General features: G+C 59.9%; 4 protein-coding genes across 11 annotated transcripts in view; all 4 read left to right on the top strand.

Moving 5' to 3' along the window:
• GATAD2A (GATA zinc finger domain containing 2A) overlaps window positions 1–2,645 on the top strand; it is a 42,369-nt gene extending 39,724 nt beyond the window's left edge. For 7 of the 8 annotated variants that reach the window (XM_031604115.2, XM_031604113.2, XM_031604112.2 and 4 more), the window contains 3 exons: window positions 66–355; window positions 898–1,081; window positions 1,942–2,645. In XM_031604115.2, the coding sequence (XP_031459975.2) occupies window positions 66–355; window positions 898–1,081; window positions 1,942–2,072 (605 nt within the window). In that variant the 3' untranslated portion in view covers window positions 2,073–2,645. The remainder of the gene's footprint in view (window positions 1–65; window positions 356–897; window positions 1,082–1,941) is intronic. The other variant, XM_090126088.1, reaches the window with a different exon arrangement.
• A 5,858-nt stretch (window positions 2,646–8,503) lies between these two features.
• NDUFA13 (NADH:ubiquinone oxidoreductase subunit A13) lies at window positions 8,504–9,655 on the top strand. The gene is made up of 5 exons (XM_031604138.2): window positions 8,504–8,659; window positions 8,758–8,836; window positions 8,966–9,037; window positions 9,147–9,216; window positions 9,477–9,655. The coding sequence occupies exons 1-5, from the start codon at window positions 8,566–8,568 to the stop codon at window positions 9,594–9,596; spliced, it is 435 nt and encodes a 144-aa protein (XP_031459998.1). The 5' UTR covers window positions 8,504–8,565; the 3' UTR covers window positions 9,597–9,655.
• Window positions 9,656–9,880: 225 nt separating this feature from the next.
• On the top strand, window positions 9,881–15,403 carry YJEFN3 (YjeF N-terminal domain containing 3). The gene is made up of 8 exons (XM_090125832.1): window positions 9,881–10,007; window positions 10,068–10,287; window positions 10,421–10,762; window positions 12,520–12,628; window positions 13,874–13,984; window positions 14,067–14,180; window positions 14,553–14,703; window positions 15,180–15,403. The coding sequence occupies exons 1-8, from the start codon at window positions 9,881–9,883 to the stop codon at window positions 15,389–15,391; spliced, it is 1,386 nt and encodes a 461-aa protein (XP_089981958.1). The 3' UTR covers window positions 15,392–15,403.
• Window positions 15,404–16,226: 823 nt separating this feature from the next.
• Window positions 16,227–22,478, top strand: CILP2 (cartilage intermediate layer protein 2). Its single transcript, XM_031604102.2, has 9 exons — window positions 16,227–16,287; window positions 17,330–17,425; window positions 17,866–18,138; window positions 18,301–18,483; window positions 19,033–19,191; window positions 19,302–19,562; window positions 19,652–19,760; window positions 19,832–19,989; window positions 20,086–22,478. Exons 1-9 carry the CDS (start codon window positions 16,227–16,229, stop codon window positions 22,476–22,478), a joined length of 3,693 nt encoding a protein of 1,230 aa, XP_031459962.2.
• Window positions 22,479–22,769: the final 291 nt, after the last annotated feature.

The following is a 22,769-nucleotide window of genomic DNA, read 5'->3' as shown; positions in this document are numbered from 1 at the left end:
GGTTTGTTGTAGATCACTTGTAGAAATCAGAGCTGGAGCTCAGCTCACCTGGCTGTGTTCTGCAGGTAAAGTTTCCATTCCCGTTTCATCTCGTGAGCCCTACATGTGTGCTCAGTGTAAGACTGACTTCACCTGCCGCTGGAGGGAGGAGAAGAATGGAACCATTATGTGTGAAACCTGTATGACATCCAATCAGAAAAAGGCCTTGAAAGCAGAGCACACTAACAGGCTGAAGGCTGCCTTCGTCAAAGCTCTGCAGCAGGAGCAGGAGATTGAGCAGAGGATACTGCAACAGACTGCATCTCCTGTACAGAGCAAGTCAGACCCCATCGTGCAGCACCACTCGCTCAAGCAGGTGAGGCTCTGGCTGCACGAAGCCCCATCTCCTTTTTTTTGGGACCAAATGAAAAAATAACTTTCTTCAGTGCTAAATACATGGGAATAAATGTAGCTCAGGTAGAGAGTGTGGCTGAGCTGGGAGCGTGTAGTGGTGCTTGTGAAGCTTCAAGGTAACAGGCATCCATCATCCGTGGTGGAAACTGCATCTCACACACCTTATAAAACCACCTTTCAGTTGGGAAGAGTCAGCTTAAGTGCTGCTTTGAGTTGAAATAATCAAGGCACTGATTCTTTAGGCAGAGGAGATGCTGGTGTTAGAGATGCTTACACAGCACATCTTTCTGCGTTCTTACAGGTACTTTGAGGAACACAAAACTGATTTCTTGTTTTTATTTAGAGATGATTTAGAGGTTTTCAGACCTGGAATTAATAGCTCATTCTGGCTTTGGCAGAGGAAGCCAAGAAAGGAGAAAATCAGGCAATAAATGTTGGTCTAGGCTCCGGTAGGTGAAGGAGGGATGCTCCCTGTGCCTGTCTGACTGTCTGCTCTTTATCCAGACTTCTAGCCAGATGTCTCGAGGCTCTGGAGGTCCACGGGGAGTGTTGCATGCATTTAGCCAGTCACCCAAGTTGCAGAATGCATCGTCTGCAGCAGCACTTGGGAGCAGGCCAGGTAAGCATGCTGAGAGACCTGTCAGCAAGGGCAGCGCTGCCGCCTGGAAGAAGACTCCCATCAATACAGGTAGATTTTTTTCTGAAGTTACTTTTCTTTCTGCTTATTAGCTGCAATCTATCCAACAGTCATAGCTCTTTGGGTAAGGATGCTTTCTCTTTGGCACTTTTGCACGAAGGCCTGGCTGTCCCCAGGCTGTGCTCTCAGTGTGGGTGTTGGCATTGGCTTCTGCTGCAGTTTGTGCTCCTCAAAGGAGGCACGAGCAAAAGGTGCTGCTTTACAGAGTCGTAAGCAGCCTGGATGACTTATTATCAGACTGCTCTTTGTTGGCTCTGTGCAGTCAGTGCCACACTGCTGGGGTTTGTTGTGCATTTCTGGGACCTGAGTTTGGTCAATTCACATCAAACCACATCAAATAAAGGTTTTGCTGGAGGTGAGGCTGCAGCACATCCTCGCAGCGTTCTGCAGGATCTGAACCAACTGAAGCTGTTGTTTGGAACAGATTGAAAGTTAAATTCTTGTTTAATCTCTTCTGTATATAAGAATCTGACTGTAGAGCTATTTTTTTTTTTTTTTAAGTGATCATTAGGATCTCCAGGAAGGAAGCAGCATAGCAATCAGCTCCGTTGCGATCTACTTTCATACTCAGTATTGAATGGTTTATATTTTTTCCTCCTGACAGCTTAATTTATCACTTCAGCATGATTTGATTGCAGAGAGCCCTAGTCTGCTCAAGTCTTCATTTCTGATACGAAACCTCAGTTGCTGTTTGCTTGGCTGATTTTAGACCTTTGAAGGTGCCTGACCTTCTGTAGCACTGCGGGCCCACTTCAATTCATCCATGCAGGTTAAATGAGAGTGGTGCTTATTTGCCACTGGTTTTACTGTGCTGTGACCTTCATTCTCTCTTCTCTTTTGTGTCTCCTCAGGTGGGGCTCTACCCTTTGTTAACCCTAGTTTAGCTGTGCACAAGTCCTCCTCAGCAGTAGACCGCCAGCGTGAGTATCTCCTGGATATGATCCCCCCACGGTCCATCCCACAGTCTGCCACGTGGAAATAATGCAGAGGAACACCCGAGAGGAAGACTTTCCTGTTTCTGCCATCCTTTTTATACCACACGACAGTGGAATCTGCTTTAATCCCAGCTGGATACGCCCCAGGCTTTATAGGATGCAAGAAGACCACTCCTCATCCCATCGAGTGCTGCTGTCCCCGCTATGAGAAATGACACCGTGTGGGTGGGAAAGACTTGAGCTCATTTGGTTATCAGATTCTTGTGATTGACTGATAATGAAGGCTGTCGGGGAAGGGGAAGAATTCTTATTTTTTGGGCTTTATATATTTAGTTTGGATTTTCTTTGTCACCAGCACAAGAGGAGGACTGAGTGACTCTCTGCCTTCGGTTTCTTTGTTGAGAACTGCACCAGGAGCACGGTGTTGGTTCACCACGGAGCATGGATGGCAGCCTGGGGAGAGCAGCTTCCACCAGTCCTGCAGACACATTTAGTGAGCCGAGTTCATGTTTGCTTTTCTTCCCTGCCCCTCCTCAGCCAGGAAGGCAGTCTACAGATGATAATGTTTCAGAATCCGCCGATGATGAGCTAATGATAAATAAGAGCAAACTGAAATTCCACTTGAGTCTGTTATTTCCTAAGGGACTGGCTACCACCAAAACTCGTCTGGTGGGTGGGACCCAGTGCAGGAGCCTCTCACTTTTGTTGGATTCTGTTTCGAATAGACTCTGAACTGTTGGTAGTCTAAAAATCTAATTTACTGCATAGACAAACACCTTTGTTCGATCTTTCTAATTCAGCGAAGAGCAGTTGGGCCTTTCATACGTTCCCAGAGGACTTAATGAGTGAAACTGTTTCGGATTATTTTCTTTTTTTTTTTTCTTTTATTTCTTTTTTTTTTTTTTTTTTTGAGGTTTATTGTTGTTTTGAGCAATTTTACTCCAAATCCAGGAGCTGCAGAAGCTGCACGCAGTCAGAAGGGCGAGCAGAGGGGGGGGGCATGGCTGGGTTAAACACTGTGCCCACTGCTCCCCCCCCCTTCCAGGCCCGCTCCCCTGCCACTGCAGTATTGCATTTTGATAGAGCTTTAGGTAACCCTGCTTTAAGGACAGGTTTCTACGTGGTTTTAATATATTTTGGGGATTCCGCAGGTTTCAGCCCAGATCCCTCAGGTCCAGTTTGTCTCCTCGTCATCTTCTCTCCTTCTTCCCTGTGCTTCTCCCAAATTCACGTCCAATTCGAGTGGCAGAAAGACATGCCTTACTACTTATGTTGCATATCAGTGCTAGAAGTAGTGCTGATGAGAATTATTTGCAAAATTATATATATATCTATATATCTATATATAAAAGAAAAGGGGGGAGTGGGTACTACTCAGCCTCTATGCTGAATCTTATTTTCTTAGCAGCTGCTGTTAGATCTAACTCTGAAGCAGTCTCTGTGTAGGGCCACCCCCCCAGATCTAACTATTGCATAGTGGGAAAGAGAACTCGTCCATTTTAGCCCCTGTTCTGTTGTGTGAATATCAATATTTAGATACTTTGGAAACTGTTGGGTAGCCTAGAGAGCCTAGTTTTGCAAAATGGTCTTTGTTGCTGTATAAAGCCCTAGGATTTCAATTTGACTTTGTTTTATTTTTTCTCCGTTTGTTTTACAAATGTATATTAAGAGCAACCTGGGCACGAGAGGAATTAATTGTGTTGGGTTCATTTTTCTTTTCATTCCGGGGTATTTTGGATCGGGAGACGTGGAGAGAGAGAGAAAGAGAGAAATGGAGTGCATTTTATTTTTGCACTTTGAAAATATTACAGAATTGTTTCAGTTCTTTACACGTGTGGAGTTTTCTTGTATTTTATTTTATTTTTTTTTTCTCTCTTCTGACCAATGCCTGCATTATCACCAAAACATGTCCAGAGCTGATACCCGACCTGGGGAGGGAGAGCGTGTTTGTCCAAAAGAAAAAAAAGCAAAACCTCTCTCAATTTAAAAAGCAGATGCCTGGGGGGGAGCCGGAGTGATGTCTGCCTTGTGTGTCACAGCTGGCAAAGAGGGGAGTGGAAAGAGGGGCAGAAGTATGAAAAGCACCCGGCTTAAAAGCGATGGCAGCGCCTGTTTGGGCACAGCAGCTCACACTGTTCCAGCACAGCCCATAGGGGAGACCTGGCACTAAGCTCAGTGTGATGGGAGAGAGCTCAGAACTGGAAGCAGGAAGCACGAAGCGCCTTGCAAACGCTGCTCCCTCGTGATGCTGGACCGCAGCGAGCTTCTATTTAGTAAATTGAGTGGCCCCGTGAGCCCCATCCAATGCACCAGGGGGTTTGTAACCAACAGATCCAGCCCAGCCATCGCTGCTGCCATCCAGACCCGGTCTGACATCGTTTTTAAGCTGTGGTTCTTGGAGCACTGCAGGTAACTTCCTTATTTATTGCATGTGTCGCTGCAAAGCCCTGGGCTGGGCGCTGCAGCAGAACACGAGCGCTGAGCTTCGCTGCACGGCCGGAGCTGCGTGTTCTGCTCAGCACTGTGCCAGCTGCACTGCAGGGCGGGCATCTCCTCCTCCCCTTCCAGAGGAGGGGAAGGCTGGGGGGGGGAGAAAAAAAGCAAAAAAGCTCCATTGGATGGAACGTCCCAGCGGTGGTGCTACGCCTCGAGCTGACGCTGCTGGGGAGCGGTGGAGGCGGGCGGCCGAGGAGCCGTGCAGAACAAACCTCTGCTCCTCCGTGCTGCCACGTGCTGGGATTCCCACCACCCAAGGGCTCCCACAGAAGTGTGGGGAGAGCTCTGAACAAAGACCGACCGCCGCCGCTTCGCTGCACGGCGCTGCATGAGCTGGGGACGGTGCTGCAGGCTTCCACCTCTCCTGGGGAGAGGCTGAGAGCAGCGTTGGTTCTCGCAAGCCATATAACCTTTCTTGGAGACGTTGCAACTACGAGATTTTATAATACAGTAATAATGACAATGACTTATTGTACTTAGATTTTAGCGACTTGTGAAAATAAACCCCTGATTTTCATTTGAAAACCAGTGTTGCGATCTGGGAGCCCGTGTGGTTTGTTAATTTTGTTGGTTTTTATTATTATAATAGTTATTATTATAGCCTAATTTATTGCCCACGCGGCGCTCGGGGTGACGCCGTGGCCATGGGGCTGTGCTCCTCGTTGTGCCACGCATGGCATTCCTGCTGGGATGCTGAGGAAGATGCTGGGTTAACCCTGCCCTCCCAGTAGGTCAGTGCTGGTGGGTTTGTTTGCTTCTTTTTTTCCATAGATCCCTTTTTATGACGGTTTTAGGAACCGCTCCTTCACCTCCGAATTGTCGGACCTCGCCATCCCTGTTTTGTTTTTGCTTACTAAGTAGAAAACAAATGGCCAAAGGGCAGCAAAGAGTTGGGAAGTGGGGATGTGGGCTGTAGGAGTGAGCAGAGCTGGCCTGATGGGTGCCACTGCATTCAGAGCCTTCGTCACCTTTTCCTTTCAGAAGGAGAGGGCACAGAAGGCGATTTTTTTTTAATAATAAAGATATAAATATATATATATATGATGCAAAAAAAAAGACCTCAAGGAACCACAGGAGTGTTTGTCTGCTTAAGGCAGTGACGCTGTGTATCGCCTTTCAGCGGAACAGTTTGCATTGTGCTTTTTTTTTAAAAAAAAGATGAGAAGAATTTATAATCGTTAACAAAGTGTAACAGCGACGTTACAGCAGCGCAGGGTATGGTTTTGTCACTCGTATTTATTGTGACTCTAAATCTTTTGATTAAAAAAAATATATATCAAAACTTTAAAAAAAAAACCAAAAAAAAAAATATACAACAAAAAAAGTTCCCACTGATCGTCCCAAGGGAGGAAGAACCTGAACTCAATAACTGTGCGTTGTGTTGTGAGGGGGGTTTTGGTGTTTGGATGACAATAAACAAGTGGACAAACTCCTGCGTCTGGCTGTCATTGGGGGTCTGGGGTGGATGGGGGGTGGGGGTGGTGTCAGTGATGGTGGTGGTGGTGATGATGATGGCAGGGATGGTTGGTGTCAATGATGGTGATGGTGGTCATGGTGGTGTCAGTGATGATGGTGGTGATGATGATGATGGCAGGGGTGGTTGTGGTGGTGTCATTGATGGCAATGGTGGTGTCAATGATGGTGATGGTGGTCATGGTGGCATCAGTGGTGGTCATGTGGTATCAATGATGGCAGTGGTGTCAATGGTGGTCATGGTAGTGTCAGTGTTGGTGGTGTTGGTGTCAATGTTGGCAGCGGTGGTGTCGATGGTGGCACCATTGATTGCAACGGTGGTGTTGATGGTGGCAGTGTTGTTGATGATGGTGGTGGTGGTGGTGGTGGTGTCAGTGGTGGTCATGGTGGTTGTCCGTGATGATGGTGGTGATGATGTCAATCAACACCATTGTTGATGGTGGTGATGGTGTCCGTGATGGCAGTGGTGTCAGTGATGGTGACGGTGGTCATGGTGGTGTCAGTGTTGGTGGTGTTGGTGTCAACGTTGGCAGTTGTTGTTGATGGTGGTGATGGTGTCCGTGATGGCAGTGGTGGTCATGTGGTATCAATGATGGCAGTGGTGTCAATGATGGTGATGGTGGTCATGGTGGTGTCAGTGATGATGGCGGTGATGATGATGATGGCAGGGGTGGTTGTGATGGTGTCAATGATGGCAGTGGTGCCAATGATGGTGATGGTGGTCATGGTGGCATTAGTGATGGCAACGGTGGTGGTGGTGGTGGTGTCAGTGGTGGTCGTGGTGGTGTCCGTGATGATGGTGGTGATGATGTCAATGGTGGAGTTGGTGATGATGATGACTGGGGCGGTTGTGGTGGTGTCAGTGATGGCTGTGGTGTCAGTGATGGTGACGGTGGTCATGGTGGTGTCAGTGATGATGGCGGTGGTGGTGTCAATGATGGCAGTGGTGGTTATGATGGTGTCAGTGATGATGGCGGTGTTGTCAGTGGAGTGGTGTTGATGGTGATGATGTCAATGGTGGCGGTGGTGGCAGTGTTGGTGATGATGATGGCAGCGGGGGTTGTGGTGGTGTCGATGATGGTGGTGGTCATGGTTGGTGTCAGTGATGATGGTGCTGGTGACGACAGTGTTGATGGTGACGGTGGTGGTGGTGTCACCTGAATTGTAGCAATGATGATGGCAGTGGTGGTGATGGGGTCAGTGATGGTGTCAATGGCAGCAGTGGTGTCAGTGTGGTGTTGGTGGCCGTGGCTGTGGTGTCAGTGGTGGTGGCAGTGTTGGTGGTGGTGATGGTGTCATGTCAACCACAGCAGTGATGATGGCAATGGTGGTGACAGGTGTCGGTGATGATGGTGATGTCAATGATAGTGATGATGATGATGGTGGTGGTGGTGTTGATGGTGGTCATAGTGTCAGTGATGGCAGTGTTGGTGGTGTTGATGATGATGATGATGGTAGTGGTGGATTCCAAGTGCTGTGTAGATCTCCGTCATTGCCCACTCCTCCCCCCGAGGAATGCAGTTCCCCCAAACCCACACTGGAGGATGGGAAGCGGATGGGGAGGAGATGGAACCAACGTGGATTTTCACCAATAGAACTGAAAAGCTGCAGAGGGTCTCAGCCCTTCCATCGCACTCCACGTCTGAGCTCCCATCGTTCTGCACAGAGCAACGAACCCCGCTCAGTGCGCGGGACGACGGCGAGGGAAGCGTTTCGGTGACAGCGGGAACAACCAACCCCGTTTGGCGTCACGGAGCGGGCAGAGCCGAGGCTTTGGGAGCACCGCGTCCCCGAGCACAGCGCTCAGCGGGGCGGACACGGCGGCAAAACCCCCGGCAAACGAAGCCGACGCCGAGCAGGAGCTCAGCGCCGCTGTTTGTGCGGCGTTTGTAACGGAGCGCCGGCGCTGCTCGGATCGCACAGCGGCGAAGTTACGGAGCGGCGATTTCTTTCCATCCCTTCGGGATAATTTCAGCGCTCTGAATACCAACGTGCGTCTCCTCCGAATGCAGAATGCGGCTTCCAGCGCTGCTCCCCCCGCCCCAATCCTCCAAACCCCGCTTCTCAGCCTCAGCACAGCGCTATGAGACCCCGCACCCAGCGCTGCTGCCCCCCCCGCTCTCCCGACCTCCGCCGCCATCTGCGCTCATTAACGGCCGCCGCGGGATTAGGGTGCGATTAGGGCTTAAGGGTGCGGGGGGGTTGGGGTGACCTCGATCTGCAGCGCTGCCGTCCGTGGGGTGGGGGGGGGAGTTGGGGGGGTCGGGTCGGAGCTCTGAGCGCTTTCGCTGCGCGCATCTCCGTGCGCGCTTTCTGGCACGCGTTCTGCTGCGCGCGTGCTCGTGCGCGCGCATTTCGGCGCATAGCCGAGCATTTAGCTGCGCGCTCCGCATCGGGTGGGGCCCACCGATTCTTCGGTGCCGTTTCCCCTTTAAGACCGCCGCGCTCCGGCTGGAGGTGCGTGGGGTGGGGGCGCTCTCACGCAGCCCTTCCACTACAGAGCGCTTCCGGTGAGCGCGGGCGGAAGTGACGTAGCGCTCGGCGGAAGTGACGCAGCGCGCCGCTGCCGTGATGGCGGCGCCGAAGGTGAAGCAGGACATGCCGCCGCCGGGCGGCTACGGCCCCATCGACTACAAGCGGCACCTCCCGCGCCGCGGCCTCTCAGGTTGGGGAGGGGGGCACCGGGAAACCCTCCGGTGGCGGCCGGGCGCGGTGCTGCCGGTACCCGCGCTGCTCCCGGTGCTCCTAACGCCCCGCCCGCAGGTTACAGCCTCTTCGCGCTGGGTGTCGGCAGCCTCCTGCTGGGCTACTACAGCATCATCAAGTGGAACCGGGAGCGCAGGTGCGCCGCCGGCCCCTCCCGCTTCCTTCGGGCCTCTCCCGGTCCTCCCCTCGCTCTCACCTCGCGCCCCGGAACATCACCCCCCCCCCACCCCGTCCCCATCCTCCCCCTGACCGCCTCCCCCCGCAGGCGGCTGCTGATCGAGGACCTGGAGGCGCGCATCGCGCTGATGCCGCTGCTGCTTGCAGAGTCGGACCGCAGGTAGGGAGGGGGCAGCGCGGGGCTCGGCCCCTGGGGGAGGGGGAGGCGGGGAAGGGAGGAGGCACGGCTGTAGTGTGTGGAACCCCCCTGTGTGATCCTCCTCCTGCAGAACCCTCCGCCTCATGCGGCAGAACCTGGACGAGGAGGCCAAGATCATGAAGGACGTTCCCGGTTGGAAGGTTTGGGCTCTGGGCGCTGAGGGTGTGCGTCCTGCTGGGCTCTGTCCCATAGGACCCACATCGAGGGGCAGGTGGTTCACCCGTGGGTCTGGGAGTCCCTTGGGAGCATCTTTTTTGGGTGGGTGTGGGTGCTTTGCTGTTGGAGCTGTGGTGGGGGCGCCCATTTTCCTCCTCACACGATCTTAGCCCTGAACTGAGAGTGGTGCCAGAGCCCCTCGGCCATCCCCGTGTGTCCCCTCCAGTGCTCTCTGCCCCCCCAGGTTGGAGAGTCCCTGTTCCACACCGACCGCTGGGTGCCCCCAACGGTGGACGAGCTGTACTACCTGCGCCCGGCTGCTGAGATGGACAACGAGAAGTTTGGGCTGCAGTACTACGTCTGATTGGTGGCCCCTCAGGGCTGTGGGGGGCTCAGCATTAAACCTGTTAGGGTACCCGGCGAGCTGTGTGTGCTCTGCTCCTTTCTCCCTGGTCGGAAACCTCGTGGGGTGCTCCCTACCTGGCAGCATCACAAGGCTGCAGCAGGGCTGTGTGGGGTGGGGTTGGGGTGCTGCCCGTGTCTTTGTTGCTGGGGCTGGTGGTGGTGGTGGGAGCAGGGGAAGGGCTGTGAGGGGCTGCCGTTGCCCCAAGTGCTCGGTGGGGCTGAGTACCCACAGTCACAGTAGGAATGGGTCCCTCGGTGTCGCATTTGATGGGGTTTGGAGGTCCCGAGGACTTTGAGGGCATGCAGCGTCTGCAGGGAGCGGGGCTGAAATCCCGCTGGGTTCTGGTGCTTGGAAGAGGGAAGGCGCCGTGTCCTGGGAGGGCTCGGTCATCCCTGGCGCTTCCATAATGCCTGCGGGGTTTCTCTGCAGCCCTCCCGGCAGCACCGCCCGCGGGGGACAAGAGTGGCGGGGGGAGCCCGGCTGGGGCGGGGGCAGTCAGAGCCGCCTCCCACCGGGCGGCACCGCACAGCGCCGTAGGGATCATCGCTGCCGCTGCTCCCGCAGGGCTCATCCCGCTCTTCCCGTCCCGGTCCGCACCCACCATGAGCTCCGTTCCTGGTCCCTCCCGGGAGCCCCCGCGATACCTCAGGTGAGCCCCGCACTGCCCCTCGGGAGCCCCGGGGGAGGCTGCGGGGGTCCCGCTGTGCCCACGTCCCGCACCGTGCGTCCGATCCTGCCCAGCGTGGTCCTGCGGGATGTGAAGGGGATCCGAGGGGACTCTGATGCTCCGGACCCACCGGGCGGTGCTGGAGGGTCTCTGGGTCCCAGCGACGGGAGCGGGCCCCGCGCTGCTCCTCTCCGGGTGGGGACGCGGAGCCCTCACGCGTGTCCCCGGGGCGGTCCCAGCCCTGCTCCTCACTCCCCAGCCCCGAGAGCCGCGGGGGCGGAGGGGGCTGGTACCCAAATAGCCGCAGTTGCCAAAGCAACCGCATCCCGGGTCTCCATGGCTGCGGCGGGGACGGCTCCGGCATCGGCAGCCTCGGGGTGGGGAACGCGGGCAGAGGATTTCCGCAGGGGGATGGGAGCGGGGTGCGAAGCGGGGTGGAGGTGCACGTGGAGCTGAGGTATCAATGCGGGACACGGGGGGGGGGGAAGATGAGGGGAGCAGAGCCCCGGGGTGCAGCTGATGCCCTGTGAGGCTCGGCCCCTTCCCCACGGCTCAGGGGGGTTCCGGAGAGGGGAGTGTGGGCAGGAGGTGACGCCTGGGGCTGCTCTCGTCCGTTCGCATCTCTCCCTTCTTCTCCCCCTGTGGGGTCCTGGCCGCCGCCAGCCCCGGTCCATGCGGGAGGCTTCAGGGCTGGGTTACCCCGGGCCGTGCTGGGCTCTGCCGGTCCCCAGCCGGGATCGGAGCAGCGCCTGCGTCCCGCTCTGCCCCTGTCCCGTGGCGAACGCGGAGCGAAAAGTCCGCAGCTGGAGGGGATGTGAGTGCGGGGCTGCCAGGGACACGGAGCCCCTCGTGTCCCCCCCCTCCGGGGACGATGCCAAAACATCGGGACCGAGCCTGGGCCGGGGCCCAGGATGCTTTGCCAGCAGCAATTACGGGTAATGTTCTCCCCTGGATCCAAAGCTCGGATTTTTGTCAGAACTTCGCCTTCTGTTCAGTGAGCGCCAACACAGCTGCGGTGGGGCCAACCCCCGGGGGCTGCTGCTGCCAACGCGGGGGGGGGAGGGCGGGACCCCGGGGCTGGGTCTGTCCCTGTGCCCCCCAGTTTGCCCACAGCACCACGCTGTGGGGCTGGGGCCGGGCTGGGGCTCACTAGAGGGCACCAAAGGATCGGAGACAAGATGGGACGGGAAGGGATGGGATGGGATGCGATGGATGGATGGGATGAAACAGGGCAGGATAGGATGGAGTGGGATGTACTGAGGGTTGGACGGGACGGACGGGGCACTGAGGGCTTCTGGGGTCTGAGGGAATCCGGGGGGCTATGTGTCTATGGGGTCAACCAGCACCCAGGGGGTCAATGGGATCTGTCAGGGTGGATGGAGTTGGGGTCTGCAGGGTCTATGGGATCTCCCAGAATGACCATGGTGTGTCACATCTCTGGGATCTATGGGGTCTTGTCAGACATACAGGGGGTGGCTGTAAGGTCTGTGGGGTCGGCCTGGGTGACGTGCCCAGCAGGACCCCCTCCTGTCCCCATCCAGCTCCCAGGGGTGGCTGCACCACACCGATGTCCCCTCCCAAATCTGTGACCATTCAAGGTGTGGGTGATGCACGCACCCAACATCAGCGCCCCGGTCCCATTGCAGACCCACTGCACACCCCACAGCTCCGTGTTCCCCCATCCCACAGCACCCACAGGTTGCTGGCACAGCACAGTGCTGGCACTCCATGGGATCTCACCCCGCAGCCCCAGAGCCAATGTCGGTTCTCCCAGGGCTCAAATTTCCCTGTCCCTTCAATAACAAAAGCAACGGCAGCGGATTGGAAACGGCACATGTTGTTCCCATCCGCGGCGCAGGTGAGCCAACAGATGTGAGCAATTATTGTCCAATTCTGAAGCTCCCGGCCCTGCCAGCTCCCGGGCTCGGCAGCGGATGAACAACCGCAGCATTGTTCAGCTTTATATAACAGCCTGATCGTTCAGCCTGGGGCTGCTGCCAGGGCCGTGCCTCGCACGAAAGGCAACCGCGACCCCGTGCTGCGCGTGCCTGAGCCCTGCACTGCCTTTGCTCATCCTGTCCCAACTCCCCCTCAAACCGTGAGCCCCCCCCCCTGTTGCCCCAAAATGGTGACGATGTCCCCACTGTGGTGCCCTGCTTGGCTGGGGATGGATGGAGGGGGGGGGTTTGCTGGGGTCTCACGGCTGCCCCGCAGCAAGGCGGAGGCGGAGGCCATCGAGAAGGAGCTGCTGGAGGATTATCGCTTCGGGCGGCAGCAGCTGATCGAGATCTGGGGACACGCCTGTGCTGTGGCCGTCACCAAGGTGAGGCAGAAAGTGGGGGCTGAGGACCCCCATTGTTGGGGGGGGGCTTCACTGCTGGCTGCTCTGCCACCCCCATCCCATCTCATCCCATCCCATCCCTTGATTTCCCAGCCTTGGTTTCGCCCCAGGATCAGGGAACAGCCACAGCCCCAGGGAGGGGACAGAATCCAGCGCTGCTCTCCCCGTCCCCACCATTCCCAGGGCTGCAGCTTCTCTATTACTTTTTGCCACTGCTTTTTGCAATCCCATTAATGCTTTTCCCTGCAGTGAATTGGGCTCAACTGGGCCCTTACACCCCCTGCAAAGGAAGCTGAGCCCTTCCCCAGGTGCCCGGCATTGGCACTGCTCAGTGCTAGGGGTGAGGAAGTGGAGGCAGTGATGCTCAGGGCAGCGTGGCTGAGCGAAGGTGCAGCATCAAGGGCAGCTTTGTGCTTCATGAGGGCAGCAAGCTCCACTCCCGGCTCAGCTTTTCCATTCGAGGTGTCTGGGCTGCTCTCTGCCCTCCCCTTCTTTCACGGCACAGACTTTGTTGAAGCAGCAGAAATATTTGGGTGTTGGAGCTTCGACGCATCCTGTGGTCGGCAAGGCTGGCGCAGCCCCACATTGCAGCATCCCAATAAGTGGGAGCACCCTCCTCCTCATCCTCCTCCTCCTCCTTGTGGGGCTGGGAATCACACGGGAACAGCTCCCACTCACCCTAGCCGTGCAGTACCCCCAGCATCGTCCCCTCCCTGGGCTCCCCCCGGTGCATTCCTGGGAGCCACACGGCAGCTGGAAGCGCAGCTCCGGAGCCGCAGCCAAACGCTGCAGCAGGGCCAGGGCTGGGTGAGCGGGGTCTGTCCAGAGGCTGCGGACTGGCGGTGCCTCGCGGGGCTCCGAGGTTTGGATGGAAGCAGGAGCCAGGCTGCGTGAGCAGGAAAAAATCTGTCAATGGATAAACAGAGCCTCCCTTCGCCGGCTGCTGGTATGTGGAGCGCGGCCGCCTCCCAGCAGGCTGGCGGGGAGCCCCGACCCACTGCGGGCACCGGCCCTGTCCCACCATGGGTACGAGCCCTGAACACAGTAGGCACCTTCCCCATCCCATCATGGGCACCGCTGTGCCCGTCCCTTTGTAGGCACTGGCCTCATCTCGCATCCCACCTGCTGCCACCCAGCATCACATCCCCACCGCGGGTCCCACCCAGACCCCTTCCCCTGCCGCCCCAGGGCTGGGTGGTGAGGTGATGCCCCTCTCCTCTCTCCCAGGCCTTCCCGCTGCCATCCCTCCCACGGAAGCAGCCCACAGTGCTGGTGGTGTGCGGCCCTGCACAGAACGGGGCCATCGGGCTGGTGTGCGCGCGGCACCTGCGCATCTTTGTAGGTATCTCTTCCTCCCCCTCCTCCTCCTCCTCCTCCTCCTCCTCCTCTTCCATGGGTCCAACACTGCTCTGCTGTGCAGGACTATGAGCCCACTATCTTCTACCCTAAACGCTCCCTGGACCCCCTGTACCGGGACTTCACCACTCAGTGTGAGAAGATGGACATCCCCTTCCTCTCGTACCTCCCCACCGAGGTGAGCCCACCACCCACAGTCCCAAACTGTTGCACTTTGGGGTGTTATGAGGATGCTGATCTCCCCCAGCATCCACGGGGATGAGATCCATGCTTGCTGCTGGCCCTGCCCATAGCTCAGGGGCTGCTGTTGTTGTTGGAAGTGTTGGACTCCCTCGGAGGAGGAATGTGACCTCAAATCGCTGTCCTGGCCGCGCTACGTCCCCCTCCCTTTGCCTGGTGGGGGGAACTTCTGCAATTGCTTTGCGCATCCCATTCAGCTGGGAAAAGGGACGCCCCCCATGGGCAGCGTTTCCATGCTCTGGGGTTGGGTGGATGGGGGTCTGGGGAGCTTGGGGACCCCCCCATCTGCCCATCGTGTCCCCCCCTCCAGGTGCAGCTGATCAACGATGCCTACAACGCAGTGGTGGATGCAGTGCTGGGGGCTGAAGCGGAGCTGGGTGAGGGCAGGGGGCCTTGTGCTGGCATCCTTGCCACCCTAAAACACGTCCGCATCCCCATTGTCAGCCTGGATGTGCCCTCAGGTACGGGGACCCCCAGGGTAGCTTTTTCACCCTATCTGCCCCTAGAAAAGGTGTCATCCCCAGTGTAGGAGATGTGGGGGCAGCTCTGGGACTCCCACAGCCCCCAGCACAGCAGCGTCCCTGCGGTTCGCTCTGAGTGCTGCTGACGGCTGAGGATGCATTTAGGGCATCTCCAACAAATAACCAACTCCCCGAACTGAGACATGATGTAATTTGCAAACACCCGGGTGTCTGGTGGCCAGGCCTGGAATTGCCATCACCCCCCCACACCCCCCCTGCTTCTGGAGGAGCAAACAGAAGCCCTGGGCACAGCTGCTGGTGAAAGCACAACCCCACACCGTGCCAGGACGCAGCTGGGGCACTGCAGGGCAGCAGTTCTTATGGGTGCCACGGGGATCCCACCAGCCCCATCCCCGTACCTCCACCACCCCCCCGTTCCCACCTGACCCCCTCCCCACATCTCTGTGCCATTGCAGGGTGGGATGTGGAGGCGGGCAGCAGTGGTGGGATCAGCCCTGACGTGCTGGTGTCGCTGATGGCCCCCAAGCAGTGCGCCCGCCGCTTCCTGGGCCGCCAGCACTTCGTGGCCGGCCGCTTCGTGCCCTACGACGTGCAGAAGAAGTTTGAGCTCAACCCTCCCGAGTACCCGGGCACTGAGTGCGTGGTGGACCTGAGTGCCTCTCAATAAAGTGCTGGGATTGCTGGCTCGGTGTCTGCATGGGGTGGGCTCTGTGGGTCCCGTTGGTATCCGTGGTGCGTTGTCCCCGTGGTGTGGCTTTGGGTGCAGCCCTTTGGTACAGGGTTAAACAAGCCCAGGTTTTGATTAATGGTGAGGATGGCGATGAGGCAGCGCTGGGGCTGCCTCTGCCTGTGCCAGCTGATGGGGAGAAAGCATCTGCAGCCCCAGAATGATGTGGGGATTGGGTGACCCCAGAAGTCCCGGTCCCGGGAACCTGAATGTGGGGAACAGGGGGATGTGGGGATGGAGCCACAGTCTGGGGCGATGGCCCCACTCTGCCTTTTGCTGGGTGTTCCCCTCCTACCCTGGGGGGTGCTGGGGGCCATGGGTGCAGTGAGTTGCTCGCAGTCTCAGCTGACAGCAGCACACGTGGCCCAGGTCACAGCATGGGCACCCACCGGCCGTGCCCATCCTCAGCAGTGCCAGGGAGCGCTGGCACCCCAACCCTGACCGCATGAGCTCAGAGGAAGGGCCTTTTTCATCTTTTTTCCCCTTCCCTCCCAGCTGCATTCCCAAGTGCATCCAATTTTAGCAGCTTTGCAAAACAAGCCCTCAAGTTTCCCGGGTTGGAGCGGCGCGTGGCAGCGCGCGGCCGGCTCACGGGGAGGGCTGAGGGCTCCTTCCCGCTTCCCTGCTGACACGGGGCCAAACGCGGCGGAGCTGACGGCCCTGAGTGCCAGGATCCGATTTCTGCTGTCTGCTGGCGCGAGGGGGAAAGCCCTCCTATATAGACCTGCGAGGCGGCCGCGCTCGCAGTCGCGGGTGGAGCGGTGCGTGGGCAGCAATGGAGCGGCTCCTGCTGGCCCTCCTGGCTCTCGCCGCCTTTTGCTGCACCGGGGTAGCAGGTAAGGAGATCTCAGCCTTCGTAGCAGCATCCCAGGGACACGGCTGGGAAAGCCCCTCCTGCTCCCCGTCGTGATGCAGCGCAGGGCTGGGGGTTGGGGGTGGTGTTGGGAAGGACGGCAGCCCCGGGGCTCGCCAGATGTTTGCCGGGGCCAGATGTCAGACAGCTGCTGGGAACGTCCCTCCTGCGAGCAGGATGCTTAGGGCTGTGCCGCCCCATTGAGGTGCTTCGTCCTCCCCGGGGGGGGGCCGGGGAAGTGCCCCCTGCCAAGGACATGGGGGAAAATCCACCCACCCTGCAGCACAAGGGGCTGCAGTCCCCGCTGCTTGGCTGCGCTCTGCCACCCGGCTCTGCTGTGTCCCCAGAGGATGGGGACAGGGGTGGCATTGCAGCTGGCAGAGGGATGCTCCCCATGGGGTACCCACCATGTGCTCATGATCCTTGTGGCCATATCCTGCCTGGGGTGACAGCCATCCATAGGGCACACTTATCAGCTCACTGCAGACCTCCCCGGGCTGCTCTGGGTCCATCAGCTCTTCCCTTTGGTTGTTGTCCCACAGACATCCCCACACATCCCAGCTCCTCTCCATGGATCCATTTCTCCATCCCACTGCTCGGTGCCCTTTGCATGGCTGAAATCCCCATTACTGCACCCAGCTCCTGCAAGGGGGGATGTCCTGAGCTGACCCCTTGTGGGGGGGACTCAGGCAATGAATCCCCACCGTGCCACCTGCTTTCCTGCTCACCCAGCCCCAGGCTGCAGTGCTACAGCCCAATTTCCTGCTGTGTCTGCTCTGGTTGCTTGGGGGCTGATCATATCGTGGCCTCAGCGAGGCAGCTCAACACCCTGCATCACCCTGGGGCAGCATTTCCAGCATGCAGCCTCTACTCCACTACCACCAAACCCTTCCCCATGCCCCCCACCTGCCCCGTGCCTGGAGAAGGATGTGATTTACAGCACAACATTGATGTCTGTGGCTCAGTGACAACTTTGGGGATGGGGTGAGCCAGTGTTGGGAGCTCTCACCCTGTGCCCCCAGCAGAGTCACTGGAGAATGACTTGGAACCTGGCAAGAGCGATGCACTGGGGAAGCCCTGGAAAGTTCCCAGCCCAGAGGAACTCGACCTGGACACAGCAGGTAGGACCACAGAATCACAGAGCAGCCCCTGAGTCTCTGTGGGACACCACACCATGGGGACACCAAAACAGTGGGGACACTGTGCCATTGAGGACACCACACCATGGGGGACTCACAGCCAGGGCAGTGCAGGGACACTTCATTTCTACTTGTAGCACCCGAAGGGGCTGCGCAGTGCAGTGCCCTCCCCGTGCCACCCCGCTCCCCCTGGGGACATCACGCTTTTCCATGGCACTGTCCCCTTGCAGTAGGGCTGTGGTGGCTCTCCATGTCACAGCACCCGCTGCTTGTGTCTGCTCATCCTTCCCCTTGCAGCCCCCATTTGTCCCCACGGAGCCATACCGGGATGTCCCTGCCCCTTCCCCATCCCCGATGGCACCCGAGGCCACATCTGTGCGCTCAGGGAAGGGGGTTGTGCTCTCATGGGGGGTTCCGTACAGGCGGAGGGGCTGAATGGACGTCGTGGTTCAACATCGACCACCCCGGGGGGGACGGCGACTACGAGAGCCTGGATGCCATCCGCTTCTACTACCGCGGACGCGTCTGCGCGCGGCCGGTGGCCATCCAGGCGCGCACCACCGAGTGGGAGCTGCCCCAGGACGTGGGCGAGGTGGTGCATTTCAGCCCCAAGAAGGGCTTTCGGTGCGTCAACAAGGAGCAGCCGCAGGGCAAAACCTGCTCCAACTACCACATCCGCTTCCTCTGCCCGCTGGGTGAGTGCCGACCCCGGCCCCGACGGCACCTCGGGGGGGGTCCGAGCCCATCGTCCTCGGACGGCACCATCCCGAGGGAGAAGTGCTGGTGGGGAGTTGGTCCCGGGGCGGTGGGTTCCCATCAACCTGCCCCACTCAGTCACCCCCTCTGCCCCCCCCCAGAGCACATCTACTGGTCTCACTGGTCCTCCTGGAGCCCCTGCTCGCGGAGCGCCTGCGGGAGCAGCGGGGTCCAGAGCCGCCGGCGCCGCTGCGTCAACGCGCAGGTGGTGACCGCGCTGAAGGAGCTCAAGTGCAGAGGCAAGGCGGTGGAACGGCGGCCGTGCAGCACCGGGCCCTGCCCAGGTACGGACCCCCCCCTCTCCCCACGCACGGATCCGACCCCACTCCCACGGCTCCACCTGCCGCCTCCTGTTCCTAAAGAGATGGAGGAGACGGCGGCGGAGCCAAGCGGCGGCCCTTCCCCGGCCGCAGGAATGTCGGTGCTGGGCTGCGGTCTCCCGTTCTGGCTCTGCTGGTGAAGGTTCAGCGCTCCCCTGCACCCCCCCCTCCCCCGCCCCCGCCGGCTCCGAGCCACACGCGGGGTCACGGGTCGTCCTGCGGGGCCGCATCCGTGCAGCGGCCGCCTCCGCGTCCACGCGGCACGCCCCGGGCGCAGTGCCCCCGCCCGCACATCGTCGGCTTAATGGCAATCACAGAGGCTGCGCTTATAAAAATAGCTTGGCAGGGGCCGGGGGGCCGGGCTGGGGGTTGGGGGGCCGAGCCGGGGGGCTGCACGGGGCACGGCAGCCGCATGGGGCTTCGTGGGGTGGTGACCCCGTCTTGCCTGCATCTCCCATCGCCGTGCTGCGGATGGGCAGTGCTGCTGCCCGACGCCTCGCCGTCTCCCTGCAGAGCCGATGTGGACGGAGTGGGGCGCGTGGGGTTCCTGTTCCCGCAGCTGCGGCAGCACCGGGACGCGTGTCCGCCGGCGGAGCTGCCAGAACGCCCGGAAGCTGCTGTGCGCCGGGCACCCCTCCGAGGTGCAGCAGTGTCCCCCCACGCCCTGCCCAGGTACCTGCCCTGGGGACGCGGAGATGCTGATCCCTGTCCACCCCCCCCACCCCGGCTTGTCGCCGCTGGTGCCGGTGGCCGTGAGCTCTGAGCGCCGTGCCGTCCCGCAGCTTGCCCCGAGCGCACCCTGCAGGGCACTGTCGTCTCCGCCACTGGTGCAGCTCTGCCCGGCGCCCGTGTCTACCTGGAGGGACGCCCGCCGGCACTGCTGGCACGCAGTGACACACGTGGGGCATTTCGTGTGACCGGGCTGTGTGTGAACATCGATGCAAACGTCAGCGCCCACCGTGACGGCTTTGCTCCAGGACTGGCACCTGTTGTGTCCAACGGCACCGGACTGTTGGTGGCACACATCGTGCTGCAGAAGTTGGGTGAGCACTGCGCCCCATGGATGTGCCATGGAGGGATGAGGGGAGCAGGGAGGGCTTCACAGCTGCACCCTCCGGTCCTTCCCCTGCAGAGAAGCCCTACATGGTGCTGCACCCCACGCCGAAGGTGCGGGTGGCCGGGCAGGAGGTGACCTTCTGCTGCAAAGCCTCGGGGACACCCGTGCCCAAGAAGTACTACTGGTGAGTGGGTGTGGGCAGAGGGGACGGGGAGCACCCGCTGCATCCCCACTCACTGCATCCCTTCCCTGCAGGTACCACAACGGGACACTGCTGGACAGGACAGCACACCGGTACAGCAGCCGCCTGGTGCTGCGGGCGCTGACACTGGAGCAGGCAGGCACCTATCACTGCAAGGCCAGCTCCGAGGCTGGAGCCATCCGATCTGCACCGGCACAGCTCACCGTGCTGGGTGAGTAGGGATGGGGCCTACGTGGGGCAGGGGCACTGGGAGCACGGTATCTCTATGGAATAGGGACCCTTAACCCCTCTTTACCCTCTCCTCCAGCCCAGGGCCAGCAGAGCTGCAAAGCAGCACCAGAACCCAGCCTGGTTGAGCTGCCCGCTGAGTGCCATCAGGATGCCGGTGGGTCCCGCTACTACGACGTGGGGCACTGCCCATCCACGCCATGTGCTGGCAGCCCGGCCGATGGGCAGCGGTGCGGGGCAGGCGCACGGCGCTGCTGCGGGGTCCGGCGCATGGAGATGCGGGAGATCCGCTGCGCTGGGTCCGTCCTTCCCATCAAGGTGGTGGCCAAGTGTGGCTGCGGGCCCTGCGCACAGCCCCGCGTCCTGGTGCAGGGAAGGGTGACTGCAGCCGACACCGGAGAGCCGCTGCGCTTTGGGCAGATCTTCCTGGGGAAGAAGAAGATCGGCTTCACCGGTTTCCAGGGCTCCTTCACCATCGAGGTGCCGCCCGACACGCAGCGCCTGGTGGCACGCTTCGTGGACCGGCAGCAGCGCCTGGTGGACGCCGTCAAGGTGCTGCCCTTCGACAGGCGCGGCGGTGCGGTCTACCAGGAGGTGAAGATGATGCGGAAGAAGGAGGCGGTGGAGCTGGATGCTGGGCAGATCAATGCCATCCCACTGGGCGAGGCGAGCGGCCAGGAGCCCATTGCTGAGCTCGTCATCCCCGCCGGAGCCTTCCTCCGCCCCTCCGGGGAGGTCTTCAAGGGCACCGTCAAAGCCAGCGTCACCTTCCTGGATCCCAGGGACGTGGCCACGGCGCGCGCCGCCTCCAGCGACCTCAGCTTTGCCAATGCTGATGGGGAGATCGTGCCTCTGCGCACCTATGGCATGTTTGCCGTGGACTTTCGGGATGGGGACTCGGGCACGGCGCTGCAGACGGGGCCGGTGGAGGTGCAGATGGACGCGGGGCAGATCTGGATGGCGGAGCACCTGCAGAAGATGAAGCTGTGGTCCCTGAACCCTGAGACTGGGCTGTGGGAGGAGGAGGGTGTCCTCCGCCCGACCAAGGAGCGGCGCGGGAGGAGGGAGGAGCGGACCTTCCTCGTGGGGAACATGGAGATCCGCGAGAGGCGGCTCTTCAACCTGGACGTGCCAGAGGACCGCCGTTGCTTCGTCAAGGTCAGGGCCTACAGCAACGAGAAGTTCAACCCCTATGAGCAGCTGGAGGGGGTGGTCATCAGCCTCATCAACCTGGAGCCCCAGCCCGGCTTCCCTTCCAACCCACGGGCATGGGGCCGCTTCGACAGCGTGGTCACCGGCCCCAACGGCGCCTGCCTGCCCGCCTTCTGCGACGCCCGCCGCCCCGACGCCTACACAGCGTACATCACAGCCACGCTGGGCGGCGAGGAGCTCGAGGCCGTGCCCTCCAGCCCCAAGCTCAACCCCAACGCCGTTGGGGTGTCCCAGCCCTACTTGAACAAGTTGGGCTACCGCCGGCTGGACCACGATGACCCCGACATCAAGAAGACGGCGTTCCAGGTCAACGTGGCCAAACCCGACCCCAACAACATCGATGAGACCAACGGGCCCATCTACCCCTACCGCAGCCTCAGGGAGTGCGAGGAGGCGCCGGTCAGCGCCAACCACTTTCGATTCTACCGCGTGGAGGTGGACAAGTACGAATACAACGTGGTGCCCTTCAAGGAGAGCGACCTCACCTCCTGGACCGGTGACTACCTGTCCTGGTGGCCCAACCCTCAGGAGTTCCGCGCCTGCTTCATCAAAGTGCGCATCGAAGGGCCGCAGGAGTACATGGTGCGCTCGCGTAACGAGGGTGGCAGCCATCCACGCACACTGGGGCAGCTCTACGGGCTGCGTGACGCCCGCAGCGTGCGGGATGCCATGCGGGAGGGCAGCTCGGGAGCCTGCCTGGAGTTCAAGTGCAGCGGGATGCTGTACGATCAGAGCCTGGTGGATCGCACCTTGGTGTCCGTCATCCCGCAGGGCAGCTGCCGCCGCACGGCCGTCAATGGGCTCCTGCGGGACTACCTGGCGCGGCACCCTCCGGTGGCCGACAATAACAACACGGCCGCCTTCACCATGCTGGCGCCGGTCGACCCGCTGGGACACAACTACGGCATCTACACGGTGACGGATCAGAACCCGCGCCTGGCCAAAGAAATCGCCATCGGCCGCTGCTTTGATGGCACGTCGGACGGTTTCTCGCGGGAGATGAAGTCGGACGTGGGCACGGCCGTCACCTTCACCTGCCAGGAGCGGCCGGCGGGACGCGAGAGCTTCTTCCAGCGCCTGCTGACATCGCCGGCCGAAGCGCTGGATGAGATCCGGCGTGAGATGGGCGCCGGGGAGCTGCGCCGGGCTCCCCCCGAAGTGCTGGACTTCGCCTCCGGCGTGCGCGCCCTGAGCCCCGCGCCCAACCCCCGGAGCCCCGGCAGCCGGAGGAGAATGGGCCGCGTCCGGGCGCAGCAGTGAGCGCCGCAGCGCCGCATCCCGCTCCTCCCCCTTGCTTTTTACCCGTGCTCATTTATAACGACCGACGGGGGTGGGATGGGGGGGACGCTGAGAGGCAAGGGGACGCGTCCGGTGGGGATGGTCCCCCTGCCCAGGGACATTTTCTAAGGGGAAGGCAGGGAGGTGCCCCCCGACCCCCGGTGCTGTCCCCTGCCCTCGCCCCCAGCCCCGCGCGGGGCAGCTCGTGGTGCTCCCCCCGGCCATAGGACGTGGCCCTTCGGGGGTTATTTAAAAATAAAGAGAAAATCCGCG

The sequence above is a fragment of the Phasianus colchicus genome, chromosome 28, assembly GCF_987193195.1.
Source record: "Phasianus colchicus chromosome 28, bPhaCol1.hap1.1, whole genome shotgun sequence".
NCBI lineage: Eukaryota > Metazoa > Chordata > Aves > Galliformes > Phasianidae > Phasianus > Phasianus colchicus.
The sequence above is the reverse complement of the archived record's forward strand: the minus strand, read 5'-3'. Positions and strand labels throughout refer to the sequence as shown.